This window comes from Microcebus murinus, chromosome 11 (assembly GCF_040939455.1).
Source record: "Microcebus murinus isolate Inina chromosome 11, M.murinus_Inina_mat1.0, whole genome shotgun sequence".
NCBI classification, from domain to species: Eukaryota; Metazoa; Chordata; class Mammalia; order Primates; family Cheirogaleidae; genus Microcebus; species Microcebus murinus.
Window position 1 is genome coordinate 56,911,362 of NC_134114.1, and position 22,677 is coordinate 56,934,038.

The following is a 22,677-nucleotide window of genomic DNA, read 5'->3' on the forward strand; positions in this document are numbered from 1 at the left end:
AGAATATCATTAACTGGTGGCCTAGCCAGAGGAGGTTACAGATCTGCTAACTTAATTCCAATCCACTACAGATTCCACAGCACCGTTCTCTGGCAGGTCCACCTGTTTTTCTTCTTTCCTGTTTATTCTCAGGATTGCAGGTGGTATGAGGTTAAGAGAACTAAGACAGTGGTTCTCAATCTTCATTGCATAAAAAACATCTGTGGATCTTTAAAAAGAAACCTGGATCCTATAACCCGGAGTAGATCTAATTGGTTTGGGGTAGATCAGTGTTCTTAAACAAACTGCATCAGAACTACCTGGAGGGCTTATTAAAACGGCCCTGCCTTGGCCGTTTCTGATTTTTTTTAGGTCTGGGATGGGACCTAACAATTTGGATGTTCTAACAAAACCATAGGTTACATTGGTACTACTGGTCTGTGGCCCACACTTTGAGAACCACTGGGGTAGAGCATCAGGTAATTTTAAAAAGTTCTTCAGGATAGTAATCTTCAGCCAGTTGAAAATCATTGGTCTGAAACAGTCATTCTCAGCCTTTTCTAGAATCACTTGGGGAAATGAAAAAAATAAAAATAAGAAAGCAAAAACTGATGCTTGAGTCCCCACTCCAGTGATTCTTTTTAATTGCTCTTGTGTGCAATCTGGGCCCTGGGATTTTTTTAAAGCAACGTATTATTTAAATGAATCATACCCCAGGTGATTCTAATGTCCAATCAAGACTGAATCACTGAAAATGTTCTGCCTTCTCAATTCCTATAAACATTTACCTCAAATTTCCCCAAAAGAGTTGGATACTTTTTATCACTATAACATATTAGAAATTCCTTTCTAACTTACTGCCTGTGGACAATGATTTTTTTCGACTTTGATGTTTTAATACTAGCTACTATTCATTAAATACTTAGGATGTAGTAGACCTAGTGGTGTGATTTACCTCTTTTCCAGTTTTTTTTTTTTTTTTTTGGTTGTTTTGTTTCTGCTTATTGAATAGTTAATGCTTTAAATAATCTTTCCTCAAAAAGAGACCCTGCATCTTCTAGAATCAATGTTGTCTTCTAACTTGTGGTTAATATATACCACATTTTATTCTGTTTCTACTGGTTAGAAGCTCAAGACACAGAGTGGGGAGGGAAAGGGAGAGGGAAAAGAGGGAAAAACATACATTATGGGAAAAAATAAAACTATTCTTCTGATCTGAAAGACATTACACTTAGTACTTGAGTCTCTGTGAATCTTGGTGGGTGTTCTCCAGAAATGGACAAAGATTCAGTGTTTCCAAGAGGAAAATTCCAAAGAAAACTATGACTCCATCCTAAGGCAGCTGATTTTTCTTTTGCTCTTGATTAATGTATTTCTTCCATTTCCAACTTTAAAAAAAAGTCACTGATTTACCCCCACCCCAAGTTACTTGGAACATATGAAAATAGCATTAATCACAATGATATGAGTTGTTTCAGGTAAAGGGCTTTTAGTTAAGGAGATTTAAAAGTATATATTCAATTATTTTTACTTGTATCGCAGTTTTGGTAAATGCTTCCTTTCAGGGCCCTGTGGCTCACTTTCCACGAGATGGCACTGTTGTTTACTGTTAGACAGCCCTGCTCGTGAGGAATGGTATTCTCAAGGCTAAGAACATACCCCTACGACTTTAGTTCCTGAAATACCATTTGTTTCAAGCTTCATGAGATCTGAGAGCCATCAGGAATGTATCTTTACTTTTTAGATCTGTGGCTTAGCAAGGTGTTTAATAAATGGTACTTGATAAATGTCTACTAGATGAATGAATGTGTGTACATGTCTATCAGCTTCACATAAACCAAATGCCAGTGGTGACTAAGGCTCTTACAACTCTGAGAAGGAAGGAAGCAAGAGCCATCATAACATCTTCCTTTGTGGTCGAAGATTTCTTCAATACTCCATTTTTCTTTTTCCTACTTTCTTACAGATTTTAACAAGAACACAATTCAACCTAAGGACGCCTTATCAACCATCTCCTCATCCAGACATTTTCCTCCTTAAAATGGGCAAAGCAGCTATTCTGATCCTACCATAAAACACAAAATTACTTATAACAAAAACATGACCGGAAGAGGTATCAATTAATAAAAGATAGTCCATGCAAATAATACATGTTACCAGAAAAATTCCTGGGCAATCTTTCAAGTCTGATAAGCACATTATGGAAAAGGACCTCGTTGGGAAAAGCAGCAGGTGAGAAAGTTCCATACAAAGTTCCATAATGAGGTCAGAGATCCGAGTTCAACCTGAGGTAAAGCAATGACCTCCCCCAGGTCACTTTACCTCTCTGCTTCAGTTTCCTCACCCTCAGTAAAGAAGGGGTGCTGGGGAGGGGTTTCTAGGGGACCCTTCTAACTCTTACACAGTCTGCCTCTCTATCTCGTTTCCTAACATTATGGCCTATACAACCACAGTGTAAACACATAAGGGTCAAGCAGAGAATTCTATATGTTTGCTTTGAAAGGAAAGAATTGTTTTCAAACAATTGTAAAATGCCAGGGTTTTTGTTTTGTTTGTTTTGGCATCAAATATAGATATCCCTCTGTATTAGCCACTGCTTCTGTTTTCATATAGCATCAATTTTCTGAGCAATATAGATTTATAATGCATTATGTTTTAAAATGTTGTATGAAGCCAGTTTGGGTAACATTTTGGTTTTTAGGCATAGGACTTGAATTACCAAGTTACAAAGCTTGGTTTGCTAAGTTTTTCAGGAACCTGTTTCACATTATAGACTGCTACAAAACTATGATAAAGTTATTGTGAAACCACCAAATAGGGTCTAAACAAAATTGAGTCAATCTATTCGCCAGTCAATCTAATCTCGCCAGAGATTAACAAGCATCACTATGATTAGGTTGATACCAACTAACCACCTGAATCAACATCATAGAAAAAGACTGGCTCAGTTAGGGCCAGGTCCTTGGGCTACCTGAACTTTTACCCAATAAAATTGTTAAGAGTTAACTTTGTGATGCCTAAATGGGAACCAAAAATTCAGAAGTTGTAAAAACATACCGTAAATCAAAATAAGTATCTATTAAACAACTTTGCTCTGAGCCAAATTTTGGTTATTTGGTTATATAATTTCAAAGAACTAGTAAATACCAAATCCACACCTGCTAATGATCATAAAGAGAGTTTTAAAAATCTGATTTTAGTATGAAGAGATCATTTATCTATGCCTTATCCCCAAACGATAATATCCAAACACTGAAACAAAAGAATCAGTCATCAATCTACCTATTGGCTCTCAACAACATAACTTTAGTGCTTTCAAGAGTCAGGCCATTTTTATCCTTATTTTAAACAGCTAAACTAAAACTTCTGTTATCAGAAGGAGCAATCTGCTGCTAGGGTCTGCCTGATTCCAAGCACCTGCTTTCTCTGGTCTGGAGGCAGATGGTACATCATAAAAATAAAAGCCATGGGAAAATTGTACAGAAAGATATTCCCTTTAAAACCTTTTAGGGGGTTCTTTTTCCTTAAATCTAATACTATAAATACACATATTTTATGTTAACATTTTAGCTTAGAATTTGGAGACTGATGCAGGGACATGAAAAAGTTCTCTTTAGCCTGATTCATATACATGTGTTCACATATTTGCACAGGATGGGAAAACAGCCTTTAGCTTATAAGCACCCAGGGCAGGATGGTTTATTTTTGTAATTCTAACAGGTACCTTAAACAGCAGCAGCTGCTGTTCCTGTCCTTCATAGTACCACTAACTGCAAGTCTATTTTTGTTATAAGAACTCAGGTCATGCTCAATGGGATAACCTCATATATATTTGTAAGACTCTCAGAGACGAGCTACTCCATAATAAATTGGCCTCATGATATGCTTTTTCACAATAATTATTTAGGGTAGAGCTTCCCAAACCTTAAATGCATCAGAATCCCCTGCAGGGCTTGTTAAAACACAGATTTGTTGGCCTGACTCGTAGACATTCTGGGCCCTGAGAATTTGCATTTCTAACAAGCTCCCAGGTGAGGCTGATGTTATTAGTTTGAGGCCACACTTTGAAAACCACTGATATATAGATTCCCCTTGGAGTGTTCACCTCAGTTATGATTCTCTGGCCTGTACTGGCTTCTCAGTTGATATCCATCTTATGCTGTACACATCTGAAACGTGTCATTTATTACAGTCAGATGTTGCAATTACTACATACAAAGATGCTTCACAAGCAGATGGATAGATCTATTGAGGCAAGGCCACTTTGTGCCAAGGGCATCGGTAGTGTGTTTGATCAGTTAATGTGCAACTAGCTTCCCAAGTCACCAGGAGCTATTGTAACATACACACATGGTACAATTCCAACAAAAATGTCTGCTAAAATCTGACAGATAATCATCTTATTCTCACTAATTTTCATTTTAGAATTTAGACTTACCCCTTAAAGATACTAGATTCTGCTACTTTAAATCTACAAGCACACTCCAATAGTTTGAACTGATTAAATTTTGACAAAAGGTTAATATGAAGCAATTAAGCAATGCTTACTATTTCTGTTCAACTCATTTCCCCTACAATCACACTTGGGTAAATTTTAAAGCATGGCTCTCTCAGGAAATAGCATCGAAATTTTAAAATTGACTTCAAGCATACTTTAAAATGTAAACATACCTTATTTAACTTTACAAAATATTCCAGTCCAGCTTCTAAGGGATTTGTATCACAGTTCATCTAAAGAGGAAACACACATTTTTAAATCTTAGATGAGTGCGAATCATTTCAGTAACATCACTTTCATATATTTTTTTTAGGAGAAAGAACACTTTTTGATTTTTGAACACAAATTCTGAAAAAGGCAAGTTAGGGACTATCTCTAAAGCAATTTTTTATCCAAAATTCAAATGTAGCCTTTCAGCAAATGCTGCCATTTGAATATAACAAATATAGAAACTAAAATTCAGTTTGTTCCCATAGCTTTTTCATTTTAATAAACATCTGAGGATAGCACATGATATTCCTTTCCAGAAACAAGGCTCTCACATGTTTTTATATAACAATTTTACGTAACTCATTTTTGAAAAGTTATTAAGTAATTTACTTATCTTACAGTTAGCCAAGAATCAGAGTAAGGTCAGAGAAAAGCAGATGGTAGGAACATGACTTCTAGAGTTCAGGAAAGAAAAAAAGGAAAAAATAGAGATTGAATCTCAATCTTTTCAAATATGGTTGAGTCATTACAATATACTTCAAATTAGGGGCTAAAGCCAGTATTGGGTAACAGATCCGGAGTTAATAGTTTCTGTTTGTTTTGTAGTTCTCTTTGCTGTAAGAGAACTAGTCTAAAACCTCTAAAAAGTAGTCAAACTTTTAAAGACAACACAGCACCACATAAATCAAATGAATATAAGCTTGTTTTACATGATATAAGACTTGGTCTCATGTTTCCTAATCAATTTGAGCTACCCTAAAATTATTTTCTATCTGCTCAAAGTTTTGGAATTTCTTCAAGGAAAAAAAAATATATGTTAATAAAAAGCACAGAAGATTGATTTCTGTAACAACACTAGAGGGCGCCATGGCACTGCCGGGAAATCAGAGGGGACAGAGAAGGAGAAAAGCTATCCAGAGGAAGAAGCAGGGAGAGGAAGGCTGAGAAATCTGCTGCTTCATTCCTTGGAGAGTGTGGGAACAGAGCTGTCCTCTGTTTCTCTCCCTGCAGCTAGCCTGAGCCCAGGCCCCAGCTGTAGGTCAGAAGCCCCTCCCAGAGCACCTCTCACTTAGACCTTGACCGAGGGCTGCAGTAGGCTGCCTCTCCCCTGCAAAGCCTGTTTGCTTCTGCCCATGTTCTAAATGCCCAAGGGTCCCTGCCTGGCCTTTCAAATATGCTGTGCCCTCCAGTTAAATTCATTTTATTATGTACTTGGCACTCTATAAGCTATCTCTAATATCTATGATAATTCTGTAGGATAAATATTCCATTTTATAGAAAAGCAAACAGGTTCTGGAGGGCTAGGCCAGAAAGCTGGTACAAGCGGTGGAGGATAAATTCAAACCAGAGTCCCCACTCTGAGTCCATCTTAACCTCTATCCGTTTTCTCACCTCTCAGGCCTCAATGTCTCCCAAGGAAACAACTACTGAATCTTAAAAAGTTAACGGGTCCAGAGATTGCCTGCCACATTGGAGATAAAATAGGAGAACAGAGTTTGAAAACCACAGTCGGGCCACTTACTGTTATATGTAATCTAGACCAAGTTGTTCTCTGGCCTTCGTGTGATCATGTATAGAATAGGGGTAGTCAAGAAGGTAAATGAAATCATGCATATGAAAATGTGTAAATGGGTAAGGCACTATACAAATAGAAACTAACTCTTAGTTGCCAATATTTATTTCTTTTTATTTGATTCTGTAGTTGATTTTATTAGTTGCCATTATTAATGGTGGAGGAAGCCTAGACCATGGTTCCTGCCCCTCAGAAAGAAATGTTAATTCACCAAAAGGTGCAAGGTAAGAAGAAAATGAGGATGGACCACTGACAGAGGAGGAGGAGAGAATGTAAGAAGTGCTACTCAAATTCTGTGGGGTAGGCGGGCTCTGCACAGGCAGAGACATCCAGGGCTTGCGGCCAACCAGGAGGGATTAAGGCAGAAATAAACATTATGTCAGAATTTCAATGAACTTTCGATTGGGAAATTGAGGAGAAATACCTCTTCCCCAAATAAAATAAAGTTATCTAATAATATGTAATTTCTTTTATAGCCAGAGCCAATTTAATGCAGTTAAAACTATCTCTTATGCAAAAAAGCAGATACAATAAACATAAAATTTTAATGAAGATGCTAGCATGTCAAACCTCTGACCCCCAGGCTCTGAAAGCTTTCTCCAGTCTTAAGACATTCATGGCATATGTTCCAAAATTGTCAATTCCCTCCTCTTGGCCTGCATTCATGATGACGTCATAAAGTGCTGCAGAATCTTCTCGTCTGTGGTACAGCTCCCAACCCAGCTCACCTGAAATAAATCCACAGGTGCCATGCCAGAGTGAGAACAGTGATCACTAGGTCTAATGTGTATTAGCTAAAACACACGGAAGCAGGAGAAATTCTACTTATGCAACATAGACATTGTCCATCTTTAAAAGACCGGTTCATAAAAAGTTGCAATCACAGGTGCATTTCTGTCCAATCCTGACTCCCACACAGAGAGCGGTATGTAGGACACCTCTTCTCATGACACAGAAAGACTGGAACGCAGGAGTTAATCTCCAGCCTTGACCCTCACTTCATAAATGAGGCTTGACTATTTTTCAGGGACAATGATGTTAGGTGAATAATTACCATGGCATAGTTTACCAAGATAAGGTGTACACAGTTTACATAACCCCAATCCCAAGCCCTTGCCTAAGAATCACAAAGCTTAAAAATATAGTCAACTGAGAATTATTCAAATTGCCTACATTGTGGGACAGCCATAGTCTCTGACTCCCATACTCCCCATTTCTTCCCTATTTGGTCATTTCATTCGCCATTAGAGCTGTGGGCAGAAATCAGAAGAAATGAAACCAACCCAAGCAGTCCTGCTTATTTTTTATTCTGGTCACCAATTTGCCAAGGTTGGGTAGAAGAAGGGCAGGGGACAGGTAGAGTGGAAGATCTTTGGTCTTTAATATTATGTGTTCTTCTTGTTCCCTGAGGTCAAGGGTTCATAGTGATGTGTTTTTATGGGACGACATCAGAATAAGAGCAACATGTAATTGAGCAAATGCTTGGGCAGGAAGTACTCCCCCTGTGAAGGGATGAGAAAGTCTATAGGAAGCCGAAAGTAAACCTACAGCACCACTGGGGAACTGAAGAGCATTCATTCTGTTCTGTATCAAATACCTACTACGTGCAAGGTCAGGTGCTAGTGAAGACTTCCTAGTGAACTTCCAGTCTGAAAGGAAAGATGGATGGTTGGCAATGCTCTAGGAGAGGTGCTTGATACATGCAAGATGGTCTCTATGGGAGATTCTATTTCCAGGAGACCAGCTCGAATGTTCCCAGGTAGAGTTGCTGTCCTGAGTATTCCACCTCTTCCAACAGCCATCCTCTTCCTACTTTCTTATCTGCCCTTCCAGACTCCATAGCTGGTAGGCAGCTATGGGACTGGAGCAACAGTGGGAATGTGTGGAAGCACTCTCCAGACTAGGAGTGAATAGACAGACTTGTTGTAAGAGTTGGGCAGAAGAAATCTTCCTTCAAAGACACACAAACAAAATTCTGGTAGCATCTTTTACATTTCAGAGATTTACTCTAGGCTATTTTCCAATTCTTACCAGTGTAAGATATCCTAATAGCAGTGACAGGAATGTTGGAAATCTTTAAGGACTTGGTTTGAAGAAACTTGAAAACAACATCACTAAGATCTTCAGAGGTCAGTTTCTGAAGGACCTTTCTTGCATGTGGCCCTGCAACTCCAAGGACTCCAAGCTCATCAGTTATGTTTTTAATTTCAACATCATATCCACCTTTGACCGCCTCTTCTTCGATCCATCTGTATTTGAGTCAAAAACATTGTGTTAAATATTGCTTGAATAAATGCATTTTGGTAACTTTATTTCTCTGAAGACATGCTTTGTGTCTAGAATTATCAGAAAGTCCCCATGGAGTTATTTCATAAAATCATCTGATTTTTAAAGCTGAGGAACCCAACTGTCTGAGATGTTAAGTGATTCTCTTTAAATCGGCCACTTATAAATTTGGGGGTAATTTTCCACAGTACAGAAGGATCCTTCCATTCAAATGAGCTTTGCCACACTGTTCTTTTAAATAGTGACAGACCTATTACATTTAAACTAATGATTCAATCTTCAAAAAATTAATTTAAATCCAAATTTTCTCCAATGCCTATACACAGGAGACACATTTGTGTTGCCAAAGGTTAATAATGTGCCTGCCACCAGACACATAATTGCTCTGACAATCAAAAGGAAAAGATAGGCCGGGCGCGGTGCCTCACTCCTGTAATCCTAGCACTCTGGGAGGCCGAGGCGGGCGGATTGCTCAAGGTCAGGAGTTCGAAACCAGCCTGAGCAAGAGCAAGACCCCGTCTCTACTATAAATAGAAAGAAATTAATTGGTCAACTAATATATATAGAAAAATATTAGCTGGGCATGGTGGCGCATGCCTGTAGTCCCAGCTACTTGGGAGGCTGAGGCAGTAGGATTGCTTGAGCCCAGGAGATTGAGGTTGCTGTGAGCTAGGCTGATGCCACGGCACTCACTGTAGCCTGGGCAACAAAGTGAAACTCTGTCTCAAAAAAAAAAGGAAAAGATAAAAACTCTAGTTTCAATGTCTAAGTCTTGGTGAGTTATTGGAACCCAGCTATAGGGCTGGTTTATAATCTATTGAACAGTCCCTGGAGCTATATAAGTCTATCACAAAATATTCACCTGGATTTACACAAGGCTAAGCTATGAAGATAGCCCCCAATACACCTTGGATTGGAACATATAATTTGCATCACTTTACAACTAAGGTGAGAATCTATTAGAGTAAGACATTTATTAAATAATAATATTCCAAACATTTTTGCAATATTAAACTAATGTCTTTATAGTAGATTACAGATTCATTCAAAGGCTCTACTTGGCAGGTCAACAATTTAGATCCAGCTGTGGGCCAGAAAGCACAAAGCTTCACAAAGGGAGAAGACAACTCAGGGAGGCAGCTTACTGAAGTGAACTGAATGTGGGAGACAGAATCAAAAAGACTAGCTTGAGCAAGTTACTTTAATCCAAACCTCACCTTCCTCATCTGAAAATGGAAATAACACATATCTTGCAAAATATTAAGAGTATTAATTGAGGTATTATAATATATCTATAATGGATTCTGGCACATTGATTATGCCTAATAGATAGGAGTTAATATTGTTAGATTCCTATGGATAGATTATCTTGGTGAGCGTGGTGACCCTCACTTCAAATATTTTTCTACAAAAGACATGAACTTTATTTGAAATGATCATATTTAAGAATAATTAAAGTTATAATTTCAAATACTGTAAAGGAAAAACTCAGTGTAAGATTGAGTCAATATAAAATATGTACAAAATTTTCTTACTTGGTGTGCACTTACCTAAGATCATGAAGTTCTGATCCAGAACCAGTTATTAATAGAAACTCCCCAGGAAACTGGTGAGAAACAGTCAACTCAGCATATACTTGACCTTTTGGTGTTAACATGTGACTTATATTTGTAAAACCCACCTACACAAAGAAATTTAAATTTACCATAGCATGAAATAAAAATCTTATGCATCCTTTTAACACACATTTAAATAAAAATGTGAGTGTTAATAATAAAAATCATCTGACTCTTAGCATTTTTATCAACTGTATGAATTACCTATAAACCTAAACCCCAAATTAATTTGAAGTTCTCAACTTAAACAATCATTTAAAATTATTTGTCATAAAAATTACACTTCATTTAATTGCAGTCAATTTTAAGTTCCCATTGATACAATTAAGCAAAGTCATAAGGTCTTTGGCTGATAATTTACTCAACAAATATTCCTGATAATTTACTCAACAAATATTCAAATTTGAAAATTAGCTTCTGTACTTTTGGTTAGTTGAAGAGTTCTAGCATTCATACTGAAATCAATAGGTGAACTAAAATAACATATTGGTTTGGGGAGGGAGAATGAGAGGATGGAGAATTAAATAGGTCAGAATCCTGGACCTTGTATCCCTACAAGGCTATTTACCTTTGGAATGACATTTGCAAAGAGACGGTCCAACAATCTAATGGAATCTTGGCCTTTGATGTTAAACTTGCCAAACGGGGACAGGTCAATCACCCCTACTCTTTGCATAACCTGTTTATATTCAGAGCCCACCGGCTCAAACCAGTTTGTGCGGCGAAAACTTGGCCTGAAACACAACGTTTAGTGTCCTAAAACTATCATTCATTTTTTTTAAATTACAGAATAAGGATATTTTAATAAACTCTACTCATCTGGAAAATCCTACTAGGGAAGACAACATGCAACCTAAAATTATATTCTGCAAAGCATACATGTATGTATGTTGGAATCTGACTGTTTAAAGTTACTCATCTATTCCTTTGGCCCATTTTACAGTGAATGAAGTATTAATTAACTAGAAAACAAGATAGACATGTGGTCTCCTAGATTTGGAAGAGAGCTTAGAAGTCAACCAGTCTGATGGTTTTCTACCTTGGTTGCATATTAGAATCACCTGGGGAGCATTTAAAAAATATTAGTGGTTGGGTGTAATTAAACCAGAATATCTAAGAGGTGGAGCTATCTAATCCAGTGCTTTCTCGAACATTAAAGTCCAGGTTCTGATACAGTAGGTCTGAGGTGGGACCCCATAGTCTGCATCCTAACAGGCACTCAGGCAATGCCCATGCTCTTGGTTCACACCTGGAGCAAGCAAAGATCTGGTCCAATATCTTCATTTTTCACAGAAAAGGCACAGAGTGACATCTGAGGCCTTTGTATTAGTTAATAATATGCTGGGCCAGGAACAAATGTCACCTGACTCATTACTAAGGATCCTTTCTACTTTATGATGTGGACTTCTAATGCAATATTTTAACTTCAAAGCAAGATGCTAAGTCTGCAAAATAAGCTTTCAGTAGTTTAATTATTAAAATGGTCAAAGAAGCATGGGCCAGATCCAAATATCACACAGTGAAGAATAAAGCTGGCATTTATCAGAGTCATTTAGGAAAAACCAAACAAATATTTGGCCACCAAATAATCTAGATTGACTGCCTGTAGAGCCCAAATTCATTCAACAACTGGCCCTCTACTACACTTTGTACCATTTAGATCTGGTCTTTAAAAAGTCATCAAAACCTGGTGAAGGCTGGGCGCGGTGGCTCATTCCTATAATCCTAGCACTTTGGGAGGCTGAGGCGGGAGGATTGCTTGAGGTCAGGAATTTGAGACCAGCCTGAGTGACACTTAGACTCCAGAATTTTGTAGAACCCAACAGAGTTTCTAAAAATAAAAAAATTAGCCCAGTACAGTGGTGCATGCCTATAGTCCCAGCTACTCTAGAGGCTACGGCAGGAGGATCGCCTGAGCTCAGGAATTTAAGGTTGTTGTGAATAGGCTGATGCCACTGCATTCTAGCCCAGGTGACAGAGCAATACTCTGTCTCAAAAAAAAAAAAAAACAGAAAGAAAGAAAGGAAGGAAGGAAGGAAGGAAGGAAGGAAGGAAGGAAGGAAGGAAGGAAGGAAGGAAGGAAGGAAAGGGAAAGGGAAGGAAAAAAAAAGAAAAAGAAAAAAAAAACCCAAACCTGTTTAGATAAGCAAAAAGACAGCTAAGAAATAAAGGTAACTTAACTGACATATTTGCAATTTGTTTTCTCTTGTATTATAGATTCTCATGGGAAAAAAATATATATAATCACTATTAATCCCAAGTGCAACAGTGGCATGTAGCAGTTTACAGGAATTCAGAAAATCATTTCAGTGACATACTTTATGTTTTAGCTTAATCTGAAATGCTATGCAAATGATCTTTTCCCCTAATTTATCATATACATGTACATACAATTTGCATGGCTCAGTGAACACACTTTAGAAAGCAGTTGTTCTGAGCTATTTCATGATGAATAGAAAATCCACAACTCTAGGTACCTTTCACTTTGTGGTTGTACACTACGTGGTTAGACCAAACATCCTAAATCAAAGCAAACCTTCAGGAGCCAACTGGAGCCACGTGGGCATTTGGAAGGGGGGTGGGGAAGGAAGGTTCCTCTGAGTTTCTGGTAAATGCCAAGTAGAATAGGCTTCACCCGGGCTAGTTATGAGATTCTCAGAGCCACATGGGTCCTAGATGTGGACCAGTTTGTTATGTGGGCTAGAATAATGACTCCAATGCCAGAAAATAATTTTCGTAGGAAAGGCTCAATGCTCCTTGGAATGTGGTGGAGCGATGGGGTGGAAGGGGGGAGTGAGCACTTCTGCTGTCCTGTTGCTTCATCCCTCGGTCAGAACCACAGGCAGGTTAACTCATTCACTTACCTGTACTGAGTGTCCTGGCCTGGCTTGTAGAACCAGTGTGGTTGCTCCCAGCCCGAGTGGAACCCCATGGAACACTTAGACGCCAGGATTTTGTAAAGCCCACTGACTCGCTGAGTCGGCCTACCTGCAAACCGTTCTTCTTTAGGATAAACAACTGAAACAGGAAAATTGGTATGTTAAGTATCATATAACCCAAACAATAAAATACGTTGACAGAATTCACAAAATGTAAAACACAGCACTTAAAATCCAGAAGCATAATATTAATAATATATATAAATCTTTGTGTAAAACACAAAGCTGTCACCTATATTGATCATCAAAGAGTAATGTAGAAATATACTTACAATTTAAAACCAGTGATAGACTTCACACATTAAATACATATATTCACATGTATTCCTTGTTGTGTCTTAGAGGCACAATGCTTTTTAAAGTCCCTAACCACCCACACCTCAATGAATAGAATAAAGAGCATCTAAAGTCAGAGATGCTACAAGTCAAATCAAATCTGTCAGCACTTTGTAGACAACAGTAAATTTGCACCTTACCAACATTGTTGAATCCATACGATTCTCTTGCTTTGGCCTCAGTATACTGAGTTGTCGTCCATTTGCCATAGCGATTAGGATCTAATTCTATCAGGTCAAAAGGAGGTTCTCCATGCAGGATCCAGTCACTGAGATATTTCCCTACCCCACCAGCGTGGATTATGCCATATCTTTCAAATACAGAGACAGGTAATCTGTTACTAACACGTGTTGTTTTCAAATAATGAAACATGACCAAATATTTCACAGGACCCCAAAGTTGGAGTGTTCTGTGCTATTCAGAACACACAAACAACATAATCTTTATGCTACCAACTTTTTCCTTAAAAATGACACATTTAGCATCCAAGTTAAATGTGCCTGACTTGATAGCTAGTTTATTTCTGCAGTTTCAAGAGAGGCATACCTGCAGAATAGCTCCTTATTGGGAAAAGGCTCAATGATCCTTGATTTCTAGCTGGTAAGGATTTTCTCTTTAAGAAAATGAGAGGCTGAGGGGAGGAAGCAAACAGGCAAATGTGGTTGATACCTACCAGCTGTCTTGGGCTATGATTATCCTGACTGACAGGCAACCTTGTGGGAGAAACGTGTACTTTAGAGTGTCTGTCTGTCCACCTGTTCTCAGACTCAGTTTAGTTCTGATCCCCTTAGGCAATGACTTCTGTGCAAGGAACTTGAGCCATTATGTTAGGAGCATTTAGCCAAAGAGTCCTTCACTGGAGACTTATGGGGAAGACATAGAAAGGAATGCTGGCCCCTGTGTTTTGCAACTAATGGGTCACTTGGTGGGGAAGGTGGGCTTGTTTTCTATTTCCATAAGAAGATGCTTTAAAACCAAGAACAGGATTGTGTCAAATAAAGGGGTTTTGTTATCAGGCAGAATGGAGGGATCACAGTTTTACATTGGCCACATGCAGTTCCCCTAGCTCTTGTCTAACGAAGGCCTTGATGGTGGGTTCATTGTGGCTTAAGTCAAGAGAAGCTTCTGAGGAATTGAATGAGCCAGGAGGCATGGGGCGAGAACCAAGAAAAGGGGCTACATAGCAGATATCAAGACACAGAAACTCAGGATCACCGGTTCGAAGAGCATGGGAGGAACTTTAGAAAGGCTAGAAATGTTAACTAACTTTCCTACAAGACACCAGTTTTGCTATTTTATAAAAACGAGTGACTAAATTCGTTATAAGACTATTTCTCAAGGAAGAAAAAAAGGCAACAATTTGCAATTCCCTGGGCAGTTTAAAACAGAAACATGGGTCATTCAAATGATCTACAACCAACCTCTCTAAATTTCAAGAAAGCAGGAAAAATTATTAAGTATGTACTTAAAATGTTTATTAAAGTTAGCACATTCACTTAACCAGGCTTAATGTTGATATATGTAGAACAGTTACCATTTTTGAGTTATAGATACTGTTTACAAGAATTGAAGCCTTATAAAGTTTTACTGAGATTAATCAAGTGCTTACCATTTACCACGTATTGTTTCCATCTACCATATATGAGCTGATTTATTTTCTAGCAAGTCTATTTTACCAGTGAGAAAATCAGCTCCCCCACACGGGGGTTAAATAGGGTCACACAGCAATAAAGACCAGATTCAGGATACATATTCTGTTATCTGACCCAAAATATACTCCTTGCTATTGGACTTTACTGTCTTCAGTGGTTCTCGATCTTTGTTCAGACAAGACACAATGACAGATACTGTAGTATTTACATCTTTGCAGACACTCAGGGCAGAGCCAAGATGGTACTTTAGTTTCCTGTAGTCCAACTGCTACAACACCGTGTTCTTTCCCTTTCAACGATGCACATGAGCAAACAAATGCAGCTCATTGCGGTTATTTGGGAGGAGCTTGGGGGGATCCTGAATCAAATCTAACTCATTTTTAAAAAGTAAATCTTCTAGAAACCAGCCCTCTAACCATTAACAATCTATATGTAAAAAACGCCATACAATTGAGTGTTGCAAAACATCTCTTAAGAACACCTGACTTAGTAGCTAAAAGTATAACAGCACAGACCTGGGTATGATTCCTGTTCTGCCACTGTTAGCCTCATAACCTTGGGCAAGTTATATAACCACCCTGGACTTCAGTCTTCTCATATGGACACTTTCTTTATGGTGTTGGTGGAGAATTAATCATCATGACATTTAAAATCATTTAGTACCCTGCACGGCACATAGTAAGCAAGCAATACATGGTGGCTATAGGGCCCTACTATGACCAACAGCAGACAGAGTCAGGTTCTTCTATCTCTAGCACTAATCTGCAAAACCAGATTCTTCTGTATGACCTCAGGCTGCTATGCTTTTTGAGTGTTTATGTCTGATTTTTATGATAACTCTGTTAAACTATCAGATGTTACATCTTAGAGCACTCTCTTCTCTTTAAACTTGCTGTTTATAATCTATTCTAAATCAAGAAAACCAGATCCAATCCAATCCAATTCATAAAACATTTTGGGGGCATTGTGTTGATCACCTAGAAGCAGAAAAACTTGTTAGAATTGCAACAAATGTCCAAAGTAAAATAGCTTTGATTAAGGATATTCTGTGAGTAGGTAAATGAGCACTGGTACATACGTAGATGGTTTGCAAACACCTATTTCCTGAACTGTTTGTACCAAAATTACAGACAATACTGAAACACAGATTCCTGGGCCCCTCTCCAGACCACTGAATTGGAATCTATAGGAATGATGTCTGGAAAGCTGTTTGTTTGTTTGCTTGTTTTCCGATTGAACACCTCTTTCATGATACTATGAACTGAATGTCTGTGTCTCCACACCACCCCAAATTCATCTGTTGAATCCCTAACCCCCAATGTCATGGTATTTGGAGATGGGGCCTTTAGGAGGTAATTAGAGTTAGATGTGGTCACGAGGGTGGAGCTCTCATGATAAGATGACTGCCCTTCTATGAAGAAACAATAGAGAGTGTCCTGTCTCTCTCTACACGCATACACAACAAGAAAAGGCCACATGAGCACACAGCGAGAAAGCGGCCATCTGCAAGCCAGAAAAAGAACCTTCTGCAGAACTCAAACATGCTGGCATCCTGATATCAGACTTCCAGTCTCCAGAACCATGATAAAACAAATTTCTGTTGTCCGAGTCACCCAGTCTATGGTATTTTGTTATGGCAGCTCAAGCAAACTAAGCCCCATGGGTTCTAATGACAACAGGAATTTCATGGATGAGAGGTATGGGAGGATAAAAAATGTGCATGTGACTAACCACATGGTTGAGATGCTGCTTTTTAACATGCTCCTCAGATGATTCTGCTGCTCACTCAGGTATGAGAACCACTGGCCTCCAGAACCATGGGATAGATACACTGATGGAGGCCAGGAGGGACAGCCAGTGTGGGTATTCCATCATTTTACATAAGAAATATCTTAGAGACCTCAACTTTTAGGTAATGGGAAGGTTTTTCTGGTTTAGAACAAACCTGTCAGAGAGAGTGAGGCACTTTGCCCACCTCCCTTCTCCACCGGTCATCTTCTCCATCCACCTCCCAATATCTACAACTTGGAAAAATTAGCCAGAGCAATTAGAGCTGGAGTTTGACATCAGCTTGTATGCAAGTAGATACAATTCCTAGATAATAAGTAACTAGTGTTCTAAAGGGAGCTCATTCCTAATTTCCTGGGCAATTAGTTATTAGGTATTCCACATGAGATCAGTGACACTGTCACTTGTTCACAGCTCAGAACAGTCAGTTCTGAGGCTTATAGTCAGTGATCTTCAATTTCTATTACTAAAAGCCAATTGCCATATCAAAAAGAATAAACTACTTAGGAATAACTTTAACAAAAGAAGTGCAGAACTTATGCTCTGAAAACTACAAATCGTTGTTGGAAGAAATTTTGAAAGACCTAAATATATGGAAACATATCCCATGTTCATGAATCAGAAGACTTAACATTGTTAAAATGGCAATATTCCTCAAGTCAATCCACAGATTCAAGGCAGTCCCTATCAAAATCTCAGCTGACTTCTTTGCAGAAATTGACAAGCTGGTCCTGCAATTTATATGAAAATTTAAGGGACATAGAATAGCTAGAACAGTCTTGAAAAAGAGCAAAGTTGGAAGATTCACACTTCTTGATTTCAGAAGTTACTACAAACCTACAGTAATTAAGACAGTGTAATACTGGCATAAGAATAGACATAGATCAATGAAATAGAATTGAGAGTCTATAGATAAACCCATATCTCTAGAGTCAATTGATTTATGACAAGAACACTGTGATATAAAAAATAAATATTTGGTCTTTGTCCCCAGTTCCTGCACAGAATTCCTAAAACATTTGGAATTCATTATCTTTTGTATGCTAATGAGGTGGCTCTTGTAGGGAGAGGAGAGCAGTCCTGGATGACTTCAGGATGTGGGATGGTTGCCAGAAAAACCAACTATGTGATTAGAATGTTAGAACTTTCACTCCCCACTCCCTACTCCAGTCTCCAGGCAGTGGATAAGGGCTGGATATTGAGTTCAACCATCAATGATTTAATCAATCCTGCCTACATAATGAAACCTCCATAAAAATCCTAATGATGGGATTCAGAGAGCTTCTGGGTTGGTGAGATATTGATGTTCTAGGAAGGTGGCGTGCCTGGAAATGGTGCAGTAGCTCTGCACCACGCTCCTCCCCCCACCCCACATTTTGTGCTAGGCATCTCTTCCATTTGTCTGCTCCTGAGATGCATCTTTTATAATAAACCAGTAAATATAAGTAAAGCATTTTCCTGAGTTCCATGAGTGGTTCTAGTGAATTATTGAAACTGAGGAGAAGGCTGTCAGAACACTCAAATTTATAGCAGTGGTCAGAAGTATGGGTAGCTCCTGAGACTTGAGACTGGTGTCTGAAGTGGGAGCAGTATTGTGGGACTGATCCCTCAATCTGTGGAATCTACACTAACTCCAGGAGTTGGTGTCAGAATCGAATTGAATTGTTAGACACTCAGTTGGTGTTAAAGAACTGAAGAATTTGTTGGTGGTGTTGGAAAATGCCACACATTTGTTGTGAGAAGTGTTAGAAAAAAGACATTTCAGATGCCAACACGATTCAATGAAGAAAGAATAGTCTTTTCCACAAATAGTGCTGGGACGACTGGCTATAGACATGAAAAGAGTGAAGCTGGCTACCTATCTCACATCATATACAAAAATTAACTCAAAATTGATTAAAAACCTAAATGTAAAAGCTTAAACTATAAAAATTTTAGAAGAAAACAAAGGTTTAAATCTTCATGAACTTGGGTTAGACAATGGTTTCTTATAAAAGACACAAAAGTCCATGTGACCAAAGAAAAAATAAAGAGTCTGGACTTCATCAAAATTAAAAACTTGTGTGCTGCCAGGTGTGGTGGCTCACACCTGTAATCCTAGCACTCTAGGAGGCCAAGGTGGGCGGATCACTCAAGGTCAGGAGTTTGAAACCAGCCTGAGCAAGAGTGAGACCCCGTCTCTACTATAAATAGAAAGAAATTAATGGACCAACTAAAAATATATATACAAAAAATTAGCCAGGCATGGTGGCGCATGCCTGTAGTCCCAGCTACTCGGGAGGCTGAGGCAGAAGGATTGCTTGAGCCCCGGAAATTGAGGTTGCTGTGAGCTAGGCTGATACCACGGCACTCACGCTAGCCTGGGCAACAAAGTGAGACTCTGTCTCAAAAAAAAACCCAAAAAACAAAAACAAACAAACAAAAAAACTTGTGTGCTTCAGTGGACACCATCAAGAAAGTGAATAGACAACCCACAGAATGGGAGAAAATGTTTGCAGATCATGAACCTCATAAAGGTCTTGTATCTAGAATATATTAAAAAACTTCTATAACTTAATGATAAAAAGACAATTTAATTATAAAAATGGGAAAAGGACACTTCTGAATAGACATGAATAGACATATCTCCAAAGAAGATATACAAGTGATGTGCAAGAGAAGCACTCCTACATGTACATGCCTACAGATGGACTCTATAGGATAGGTGATCATGTAAGCCCTCAATTACATTACACCTTCCCGTCCCATATCTCCTTCTGGCTTCTCCCTCTGGGTGTCCCACAGACCCAAACGTAACACTATAAACCCAATCCATCAAAAATGGAACTCATTATTTTCCTGGTTTTCTCTCCCCATGCATGGCTCCAGTATCCAGGCAGTGCTCAAGTTAGAAAGGTTGCCATTACTTCCTGTTTTTTCCTTTCCCTCAAGACCCTATGCGATCAATCATCAAATCCAAAAAATTTTATCTCCTATCTCTCAGTCCTCACTGTTGCTATCTTAGTTCAGACCCAGACTCTCTACCGCATCGGCGGAACAGCATCCCAGCCAGCCTTCCACCTCCAGAAAGACCGCGCTGCCTTGGCCCCAGCTGCAGCCCAGCGCCTAGCCCTATGCCTGGCACAGAGCAGGAAATCATTAACTGTTAGTTAAATATATTGCCAAATAAAGTATGCAAGAAAAATAGAATCTCAGAAGCTGAGACATGATAGTAAAGTGGGCTTGACATCAATATTCACCAAATTAATGGAACAAATATTAGAAATGAAACATCAAAGAGGCAATGGAATTATAAATAGGAAGCAATCTGAGGAATTATAAAGAAACAAATCATGTTGGAGAAACATGAATTATGGTGAAAAATGCATCAGCTATTATGTATTATACATTTGATATTTTGAATTATCTTTGTCACATTGTGTTATGAAAACATCTTCATGAAATTGGGGCAAATTGATCTATCTGAAGATACACAGCATGAAAAGAGACACAAATAATGGAAATGGCAGGAAATATGCAAAGAGAAAGTTCCAGGAAATCATTGCCCTTTTGTGTGCTAATATTTAAAACCTACACAAGTGATTGAACCATTGTATAATCAGTGTTTTAAAACTGAAAGTTTTTATTCCTTGTATTATTCCTTGGTCATGAAAGGGAGAAATCTCTCTCTCTCTCTCTCTCTCTCTCTCTCTCTCTCTCTCTCTCTCTCTCTCTCTCTCTCTTTCTCTCTTCCACCAATTCCCACATTTTCCATTTATGGTCTGAGATTATGGAACCAGACTTATTGAAAATAAGTGGCTCCACTATAAATGTTGAATTACATGGAGATACTCACCCAAAGCCTACAGCCACCCAGTAGTTTCTGACCCCCTGATGAGGCCCCACCATAGGCAGAATATCAGGAGAATAGGTGATGGGGCCATTGACTATATTGATGATGTCAGCTTTTTTTAAGACCGGAACCATTTCCATGGCAGTTTCGACGTACTCCATGATTCGGTCTAGATCAGACTCGAAGAGTTCCTGTCCAAAACCTGAAAAGATATGCATTGTGGTCAGGATGCGCTAGCTGTGTGGACAAGTACTCTAAAGTGATTTAGGTCTCTGACACAGCCTAGATTTAAAGACAGCCTGTTAGGAAGGTACTGCCTTTTGTTTTTAAGTCTAAATTTGACATTCACTATCAACAGATAGGTGCCCGTGATATCACTGAGAAAAATAATGTTATTGTTCTTAAAGCAAAATTACACAAGTTTATCTTTTTAATTAATAGAAAATTCAAATGTTTGCCTATTAACAGTTTCCCATATTTGATCAAATCACAAATTAAAAAAAAGCAATTTGGTTTGTCAAGTGATATTTTTATCTTTTAATTAATCATAAGATCTTGTTTCTTTCCCCCAGATGAGGGCAAATGGGAGTTTACAAAGTCATGCCAGGACACTGGGAAAAGTGGAATACTACTCTAGGATCTAAGATGATTTTATATCCCTTTTGACTTTCCTTTGAGCAGGGAAGGAATGGCATGGAGGCCTCCTTCCTCCAGCCTGCTCCCACATACATGCAAGGGCTGGAGTTCTCTGAGAAGAGGCAGGGTCTTGGAGTGCAATCGTCGTCTTCTTGTCCTAAAAGTCACTGTGATTGCAGGCAAGGCAAGAGATGAGCTTCTAGAAGAAAGTCTCTACAAATACTGGTGACATTCCCACATGGTAGGCAGCAGCTCCTCCTGGTATCTGCATTTGGGTCAGCTGCGTGGAGGCCTGGAGACCACCAGGGTGGGACTAGGACATAAAGGCACCTATACCCAAAGACAGCTAACAATATGGCTCTCCCTCTAACCGGTATTATTTAAATATTTATTCAACATTTATTTGGAGGAAAGGTTGGCAGCATGGGGGAAGAGCAGAGAGGGAGCTCCAGATGGCAGGTCCTTCCCTCTGGGATCAGGAACCATTCTGCTCTAGCCCAAATGTGCAGCACCTACTCAGCAAAACTAAAGCCCTGAAGCTAGCCGGCCCAACTTCCAGGGAAGGCCGTTGAGTGATCATTTGCCGTGATGTGCGCCTACTCTCTGAGGAGTAGGAGGACTCGTTTCCTATGTCAAGGAGCTTATCAAAATGCAATTCTAGAAAGTACCATTACCTCTATTTCTTTATATTTCCTGTAACATTTCAGTATCCCAACGATATTTTGGCTCCCTTTGGATTAAAACCTGAGGTACCTCCTTAGGCCACCCCATCTTTAATCTGGCACTGTAAAAATGTTTGATGAAAAATAAAAAAAAAAAAAAACAGACCTGCCTCCCTGACAGGACTTAAAAGAGAAACTACATAGTACCTCCTGCTTTAGCAGAGAGACCTGAGCATTTTCCCTGTGCATTTATGTAGCGAGCACGGGAGGGCCTCAGCTGGCAGTACCAACCTACCCTGCTCTGTTACAGACGCCTAGGCTTTCATTCTTAGTAGGATGGATATCTGGCCTCTAATACCTGTCATGTTTCCAACTGTAAAAGCACAATAGCAGCTATATTCAAATCTTGAAAGTAACCATGCTGGCGGCAGATCAAGGTGGAAGGGAGAAGGCAGGAGGCTGGTAAAAATATACCTGGTGCCTTGCAAAGCAGCTGGAACAGGTTTCTTCAGCTTCTCTACCACCTGCTACATCTTCTCTCTTTCCTTACTCCCTGCCGTGATTGTTCAAAGGGATAAAAGAACAGAGCTCACCTCAAACCCCTCACTTCCAAAGCCCCTGGTGTATTACAGCCTAATATTATAGTGTCATCTTATTCTACAGCCAGCCC

General features: G+C 39.0%; 1 protein-coding gene across 1 annotated transcript in view; it reads right to left on the reverse strand.

Annotated features, from left to right (window-relative positions):
- The window catches only part of DMGDH (dimethylglycine dehydrogenase), a 66,289-nt gene that overhangs the window by 18,423 nt on the left and 25,189 nt on the right, over positions 1-22,677 (reverse strand). The window contains exons 7-14 of the mRNA XM_020290117.2: positions 20,713-20,911; positions 13,578-13,747; positions 13,027-13,180; positions 10,731-10,896; positions 10,097-10,227; positions 8,292-8,509; positions 6,831-6,988; positions 4,651-4,710 (exon numbers count right to left, since the gene is read on the reverse strand). Coding sequence (XP_020145706.1) covers positions 4,651-4,710; positions 6,831-6,988; positions 8,292-8,509; positions 10,097-10,227; positions 10,731-10,896; positions 13,027-13,180; positions 13,578-13,747; positions 20,713-20,911 — 1,256 coding nt within the window. The remainder of the gene's footprint in view (positions 1-4,650; positions 4,711-6,830; positions 6,989-8,291; positions 8,510-10,096; positions 10,228-10,730; positions 10,897-13,026; positions 13,181-13,577; positions 13,748-20,712; positions 20,912-22,677) is intronic.